Source organism: Fukomys damarensis, unplaced genomic scaffold (genome assembly GCF_012274545.1).
Source record: "Fukomys damarensis isolate Sample0158 unplaced genomic scaffold, DMR_v1.0_HiC HiC_scaffold_9, whole genome shotgun sequence".
NCBI lineage: Eukaryota > Metazoa > Chordata > Mammalia > Rodentia > Bathyergidae > Fukomys > Fukomys damarensis.
In genome coordinates, this window is record NW_022900921.1 from 42,334,337 (window position 1) to 42,342,563 (window position 8,227).

At 49.8% G+C, this 8,227-nt stretch overlaps 1 protein-coding gene across 2 annotated transcripts in view; it reads left to right on the forward strand.

The window, feature by feature from the left end:
* The window catches only part of Cnga3 (cyclic nucleotide gated channel subunit alpha 3), a 15,793-nt gene extending 8,201 nt beyond the window's left edge, over window positions 1-7,592 (forward strand). For both annotated transcript variants that reach the window (XM_033761500.1, XM_033761501.1), the window contains 3 exons: window positions 1,358-1,465; window positions 3,417-3,523; window positions 6,105-7,592. In XM_033761500.1, the coding sequence (XP_033617391.1) occupies window positions 1,358-1,465; window positions 3,417-3,523; window positions 6,105-7,513 (1,624 nt within the window). In that variant the 3' untranslated portion in view covers window positions 7,514-7,592. The remainder of the gene's footprint in view (window positions 1-1,357; window positions 1,466-3,416; window positions 3,524-6,104) is intronic.
* The last annotated feature ends 635 nt before the right edge of the window (window positions 7,593-8,227 follow it).

The following is an 8,227-nucleotide window of genomic DNA, read 5'->3' on the forward strand; positions in this document are numbered from 1 at the left end:
AAAAAAAAAAAAAAAAAAAAAAAAAAGGAAGGGACGAAGGGAGAGAGAGAGATTCTCCTCAACTTACAATGCGGATACATCGTGGTACAACATCTTAAATTGGAAGTGCTGCAAATTTTTTAAATGCCTGGAGCACAGGGACTTACCAAATGTCACAACTCAGTCTAACCTGCCACAAAAGTGTTCAGGACACTTACAGCAGCTCCAGCTGGGCCAAGCCCTCCAATACAAAGCCTACATTCTATATGATAACACAGTAAGCACTACACTGCCCAGTACAGAGAGAAGGGGCACCATATTGATAACCGGGAAAAGGGCACAAATTCAAAAGTCAAGGTAAGGCTTCTACTGAATACATATCATTTTCACAGCATTATAAAGTTAAAAAAAAACCCTACGTTGAACCATCTACATCAGGGACCTTCTCTCTCTCTCTGTGTGTGTGTGTGTGTGTGTGTGTGTGTTACACACCTGTCCTAGTTTATGTGAATTTTGCATCACTTCTGCTCACTGGCTTTCTCAACACCTGGGTTTTCCTTTGATCCAGAGATTTTGAGAACAATCTCAGGCCATACAGGCAAAGAGTTTGACCTGTGATTTCCAAAAGTCCATGTGTCTTTTCCACCCTCAGTATGTAGATTCGGGTTTATTGCTCAGTACCACCAAATGTCTCTGGTCTCATGCTGTTCCTGATCTCACAAGAGGTCATGAAAGCAGATCAGAAATTGTAGAACATTAGGCTGAGCCACTAATTTCCCAATATATAATGGGCAATCATAAGGAAATCAATAACCTCATTTCAGCATAAATGTAGTGAGCAAGGTAGAGTTCCCTAGTGTGTACTCCAGAGTGTCCAAGGAAAGCTGAGAGGAACTGCTTCAGAAACATGGGGACCATGCTCCAATGCACACACCCAGGCCCCAGCTCCTTCCAGGTCATGGGCAGGCCCTGGGATCCGCATTTTCACAAACCTCCCCTGGCTGGTTGCCTGACTCCCTCAGCATCCTTCAGTGATATTCCCGCATGACAGTGACATTCCCAGCATCCCAAAGGATGAGGATGCTGCCACAGGGAACATGGGAATGTCATCACCATGATGTTATAGTCAACCATGACTTCTTGGGGAATTGAGCTGGGAGGGAAAGACCTCCAGAATCCACCCTGGCTCCCAACCTGTCTTCTCATTCAGGGATGCACTGTGTGACCCCTGAGGTGGAGAGGACTGTGTTGTGGACAGCCGCTTCTTGAGGGTCAACCTGAAATTGCCCTCAGGTCACTAAACTAGTGCAGGTCTGGAAAGCTCCCAAATCTGAGGGCTCTCCACACTCTGCACTATCTGTGTATGTCTGGTTTCCAGGAAGAAGAAGGACGCCATGGTGGTGGACCCCTCCAGCACCCTCTACTACCGCTGGCTGACCGTCATCGCCCTCCCGGTCTTCTATAACTGGTGTCTGCTGGTGTGCAGGTGGTGTAGGGGTGGCTGGAGGGGCTGGGAGGGGACAACTGGGCCTAGAAGATGGGGCTCTGAGTTTCACCCAGGAGGCCAGCATTCTTGTACCCTCATAACCACCATACAGCTCTGATGCCTCAGCTTCCCCATCTGTAATACCAGGGGGTCCTCTAGGAAGACTCTTGGGGTGTTCTGAGCCCTTGGAGAAGAGCTGGGCTGGAGTTAGATGGCTGGGGCTCTTGTGCTTTGCATCCTCTGAGTGTCACCTGCAGAGGGACAGGCGAGTGGCTGATGTTAGGAGGGGAGGAAGGTGGGCCTGTGAATCAGGATTTCGGCAGAAATGCCTGGGGCATTTCTGAGCATGTGCAGTGGACGGGGGGCACTATTCTCTGAGGGTAAGCTTGGGTGCTGGGGCTTTTCTAAGACTGTCACTCTTGAGGGTAGAGATTGGGCAGACACTGCAAGTATTCCTAGGTGATCATTTACTTCTGGGATTTGCTGGATGCAGCAAATCAAATTCACCCACCTGGAGATCTGCTGAGGATTCAGAACTCTTCTAAGTGATCTGCAGATGGAAAGCACAGGGAGGGCAATGGCTGCTGTCTGATAGCATGAGGTGGGGCGGGGCCTTTCCAGGGGAGCCAGCTGTTGGAGAATGTGTAGCCACATGCTGCTTCTCTGAGAGAAAGCCAGGGACTCAGGCAGCACTGTGAAAACCTACAGGGTGGGGACACCAGAGTGAACCATATTCTTCTGGGGGCCAGGTTGGGCCTGGGAGCCTTCCTGAGCACGCCTCTGTCAAGGACACGAGGCAATCACTCCTCTTTAGGGCTGGCAAGGGCTCTGGGTATTCCTGGCAAGTCTGCAGTCTCAGTTCCTGTTCTGGAGTTAAGCGAGGGGCAGGGGCCCCTCCCAGGAGGCCCACAGGACAAGGGTGCAGAGGCAGGCTCGGTGCTTCTGAGAGCAAGGGCACTTGGGGTTGACTAAGCACACGCCGGGACAGACCTGACATTGCCCTGTGAGGGTGAGGGGTGTCTTTGGGTCTCCTGAGCCACTGTGCAAGAACAGTCTGCTGGGCAGCACCATCTCTGTAAACAGTGTAAACAGTGAGCTTTGGCATACTTCTGAGAGGTGTGTAAGATAGCCACTGCCCAGGGAGTGTACAGTGAATTTTGGGGCATTCCTGATTATCCACATGGCAGGGATGCAGAGCAGCCCTAACACTGCCTTTGTTAGTCACTTTTCCATCTCTGTGGTGTCAAAATACTTGAGCTGAACAACTTAAGGGGAGGAAAGTTTTGTTCTGGTTCATGGTTGAGAGGTTTTGGTCTGTGGTCTGCTGGCTCCTTTGCTTTGGGCCTAGGAGAAGAAGAGCTCTTCTTAGGAGCTCTGAGAGTGTCTTATTCACTTTCCGGTCACTGGGATAAAATATCTGACACTCACAACTTGAAGAAGAAGAGGTTTAGTTAGGCTCACGTTTTCAGTCCATGGTCAGCTGGTTCCAAGGCATGACAGCCCAGAAAAAGGGTCTGGTGGAGGAGAGCTGCTAATGTCATGGTGGTGAGAAAGCAGAGAGACAGAACGAAAGAGCCAGGGAGGAAGAGAGACCCTTCCAGGTCGGCCCCCGGTGACCACCTCTTCTGACCAGATCCCACCTCCTAGCCGCACATCCACTCTAAATCACAGATGAATCCACTGATGAGAGCATCGCACCCCATGATCCAGTCGCCTTCCAAAAGCCCCACCTCTGAACATGTGAGATTTTAGGGGACATTCTGGATCTAAACCTTAACAGTGACCACAGGGCAGAATGGCTTCTCAGAGCCTGGGTCTCCTCCTCGGAAGCCTGGGGTGATTGCGCTTGGGTAACAACCCCACAGGCAGGGCTCTAAGCGATGCAGAGCTGGTGCATGGTGGTCCTGTGAGCACAGTCAGGCCCCTCATGCCTCACGCTTGGCTTGTGTAGGGCCTGCTTTGATGAGCTCCAGTCCGAGCACCTGACACTGTGGCTGACCCTGGACTACTCGGCAGATGTCCTCTATGGGTTGGACATGCTGGTGCGAGCCCGGACAGGTGAGTGTGCCCTGGGCCAGGCCACAGGCCCTCAGTGAGGGGAAGGCCCACAGGAAGTGCTCAGGGCGATCCAGAATGACTGGGTGGATGTTACCTACCTTTGGCCATGGCAGTCCAGGTAGGGCTGGGCATGCTCCATCCAAAGGGTGGGTGCTGTTGTCTCAGCCCCTCAGCACTGAACCTTCAGACAGGATGCTGAGCAGGGGTCAGCACATCTGGGCTTGGGGCTCTGCATTCCCAATAAGCTCAGTGACCCTGAGCAAGTCAAACTGTCTTAGTTTCTTTCTTGTCTGAGACTAAATACCTGATGCCTACAAGTTGAAGGAGGGTTATTTTGGCTCACAGTACGTAGAGATTTTAGTCCATGGTCCCTTGGCTTCAAGGCAGGCAGTGTGGCAGAGGGGTGTGGCAGGAGAGTGTTGCTCATGCGTGACGTGGCGGACAGGAAGCAGAGTGAAGGGAGGAGAAGGGAAAAGGTAAACTCATCCAGACCACGACCCCAGTGACCCACCTCTTCCACCTCCTTTGGATCAGCTATAAACTGACTTTCAGGCACCTTTATCTAATTAGCACAAAAACATCACCTAAGCAAGTGGAGGCCCTGCTTGTCATTTTCCATGCTTTTTGAACTAGAAACTGTACCCTACTTGTCAGTATAAACACCACCACTTCCCAGCAGCGGACCTGGGTGGGGGTTTCATGGTACACACAGCATTGCAGCCACATTTCGCTTGCTTATTAGAACTGCTGCACAAGCCAGGCATGATGGTGTACACATGCAATCCCAGCTCCTCAGGAAGCTGAGGCAGGAAGATCGTAAGTTCAAGCCCAGCCTGGACAATTTGGCAAGATGCTGTCTCAAGACAAAAATTTTAAAGGGCCAGGGATGTAGCTCAGTAGTAGATCTCCTGCCTTGTACACACAGGGCCCTGGGTTCAATCCCCACACCACAAAAGAGTCAAAAAAGAACTATTGCATGAGGCAAAAAGTGCAGGCCCAATTATCTCCCCTTACTGATTCAAGGCCAAGGCCAGAGATCCTGTGTGATTTGCCTGAAGTCTACATTCACCACCCAGCCATGCCAGATTGGTACCCCTTCTTCCACAGTGGTGCCCAGAACAATTTAGGGGACCTGCAACACAGGACTGGAGGCTCACATGGGTGACCTGCCGGCCCTGATGAGCTCCCTCTGCTGTGGCACAGTGGCACATGTAGACACAAGAATGAGCAGTCCACTGGGCTGGATGCCCCTGATCCCAGCCAGGCTTTGGTGGGGCAAGACACCAGCCCTCGGGCACTGACTGGACACTTCCGTGTGCTTGGTACTGCCCTCGGCAGCACCAGATTCAGCAGGAAGGTGGGGATGTGGAGCCATGGTAACCAAACTGCCACTGGAATGCAGTCCACAGGAATAATCATCATATCTGAGAGAGGAATCTTTAAAAACTGGCAGGCCCAAGACACAAGCAGTGTTCCAGGACCACCTGTGTGCTTAACAAGCATGTGTACAATTGTCCCTCTGTGACCACAAACTCTACAGCTACAGACCCAACCAGCTGGGAATTTAAAATATTTGGAAAAAACTTTGTGTCTGGACTGAACATGTAAAGGCTTTTTTTCTTGTGATTCCAAACGCTATAGTATGATAACTGTTTACATAGCACTTACATTGTATTAGGTATTATAAGTAACCTAAGATGATTTAAAGTATACAAGAAGGCTGAGTCAGGAGGATCTCAAGTTTGAACCCAGCCTGGGCAATTTAGAGATTTAGTAAGACTCTGTCTCAAAATAAAAAAGGGCTAGAGATTTAGTTCAGTGCAAAGGCCCTGGGTTCAATCCCCAGTACCATTTTTAAAAAAGAGTGTGCCAGGATGTGCATAGGTTATATGCAAACACTATGCTATTTTGTACAAGAAATTTAAGCTTCTGAGGCTTTGAGAGGGCAGAGGAGGAACCTGAAAGCCGTCCCCTCACAGATAAGATAAAAGAACAAACAACATGAGGAATAGAGGCTGGAAGTGAGGCATCCCTTATACTGTATGTGCCAACAAACTTGACTTTCCATTTTAGCCAAAAGGACAGTCCTACCCAGAGTCTAGCCCCACTGTGCCCTAGACCAAGGCCTGCAGCACCAGAAGTTGTTACAAGCACCCCAGACCTCTGAGTTCAAGCTGTGGGTGTAGGTCCAGCACATTTTCAAGCAAATTCTAGGCAGTGAGCACTCTAGAATGTATCTCTTAACTCTAAAAGGCCCCTTTAAACAAATATATGTATGTAAAATTTCCATTTATCTTTTAAAATTTAATATTCTTTATTTGCTATCATCTAATACCTAATCTAGTTTCAAAGTTTCAAAGATTCCCTTGGTCTATCTTTTAAAAGAGTGAATAGATGAGAAATTCATAGAAGAAAAGCATCTGAGTGAGTTTCCTGTAGCAACTGTGTATTGCATTATGAAACTGTTTCCATTAACTTGTATCATTATGTGTTATGTGTCAGGATGTAAAAATCTCTTGCTGTGGTCATGGTAAAAAACAGTCAGGCTCTTTGATGCCCACAGGATCTTCTTCTTCTTTAGGTTTCCTGGAACAAGGCTTAATGGTCAGGGATGTGAAGAGGCTGTGGAAACATTACACAAAGACCTTGCAGTTCAAGCTGGACATGTTGTCCCTGGTCCCCACGGACCTGGCTTACTTAAAGCTGGGTGTGAACTACCCGGAACTTAGATTCAACCGCCTACTGAAGTTTTCCCGGCTCTTCGAATTCTTTGACCGCACAGAGACAAGGACCAATTATCCCAATGTGTTCAGGATTGGGAACCTGGTCTTGTACATCCTCATCATCATCCATTGGAATGCCTGTGTCTACTTTGCCATTTCCAAGTTCATTGGTTTTGGGACAGATTCCTGGGTCTACCCAAACATCTCCAAACCGGAGTATGGACGCCTCTCCAGGAAGTACATTTACAGTCTTTATTGGTCCACCTTGACCCTGACCACCATTGGTGAGACCCCACCCCCTGTGAAAGATGAGGAGTATCTCTTTGTGGTCATAGACTTCTTGGTGGGTGTTCTAATCTTTGCCACCATCGTGGGCAATGTGGGCTCCATGATCTCAAATATGAATGCTTCGAGGGCAGAGTTCCAGGCCAAGATCGACTCCATCAAGCAGTACATGCAGTTCCGCAAGGTGACCAAGGACTTGGAGACGCGGGTTATCCGGTGGTTTGACTACCTGTGGGCCAACAGGAAGACAGTGGATGAGAAGGAGGTGCTCAAGAACCTCCCGGACAAGCTAAAGGCTGAGATCGCCATCAATGTGCACCTGGACACCCTGAAGAAGGTCCGCATCTTCCAGGACTGTGAGGCAGGGCTGCTGGTGGAGCTGGTGCTTAAGCTGCGGCCCACTGTGTTCAGCCCTGGTGACTACATCTGCAAGAAGGGGGACATCGGGAGGGAGATGTACATCATCAAGGAGGGCAAGCTGGCCGTGGTGGCCGATGATGGGGTCACCCAGTTTGTGGTCCTCGGTGATGGCAGTTACTTTGGGGAGATCAGCATCTTAAACATCAAAGGGAGCAAGTCAGGCAACCGCAGGACAGCCAACATCAGGAGCATCGGCTACTCGGACCTGTTCTGCCTCTCCAAGGATGACCTGATGGAGGCCCTCACCGAGTACCCTGAGGCCAAGAAGGCCCTGGAGGAGAAGGGCCGGCAGATCCTGATGAAGGACAATCTGATCGATGAGGACCTGGCCAGGGCCAGGACAGACCCCAAGGACATCGAGGAGAAGGTGGAGCATCTGGAGTCCTCCCTAGACACCCTACAGACCAGGTTTGCGCGGCTGCTGGCTGAATACAGTGCTACACAGATGAAAGTGAAACAGCGCCTCAGCCAGCTGGAGAGCCAGGTGAAGATCTGTGGGAGCAGCCTGGCCTCCTCAGAGGCCCCAGGGGGTGCCACAGAGACAGAGGACAAACAACAGTGAAAACGCGGTATCTGGCTGGCTGCTGCTCCACCAGCCAGCTGTCAGGGCGATGTGTCTGCCTGCAGCTATGTGGCACGGGGCTTAGCTGTAGCTGGGCTGCCTTTGCAAACCCAGGTTCTTCATCTAGAACGTGGGCCCAGGAAGTGCCAGGTTATTGTCACTTTGATTTTTTAAATGGCAATTTTCATATTTTGTCACTTATAGATATAAATTTTTCTTTTTTCTAGCACTGGGGATTGAACCCAGGGCCTTAACAATATGCTGCATTCCCAGTCCATCTTTTAGGTTTTATTCTGAGACAGGCTCTTGCTAAATTGCCTAGTCTGGACTCAAACTTGCAATCCTCCTGCTTCAGCTTCCCAGAGTGCTGGGATTACAGGCATGTACCACCAGGTCTTGTGAGGTCCACATGAAATGCTGCATGAGGCAGGGCTTTGGAATCCCAGGGCCTTAACAATATGCTGCATTCCCAGTCCATCTTTTAGGTTTTATTCTGAGACAGGCTCTTGCTAAATTGCCTAGTCTGGACTCAAACTTGCAATCCTCCTGCTTCAGCTTCCCAGAGTGCTGGGATTACAGGCATGTACCACCAGGTCTTGTGAGGTCCACATGAAATGCTGCATGAGGCAGGGCTTTGGAATGTGTGAACTGTCCTCAGATCAAGAATGTGTGTTGAGGACTCTGATTTTTTTTTTTTTTTGAGAGAATTTCACT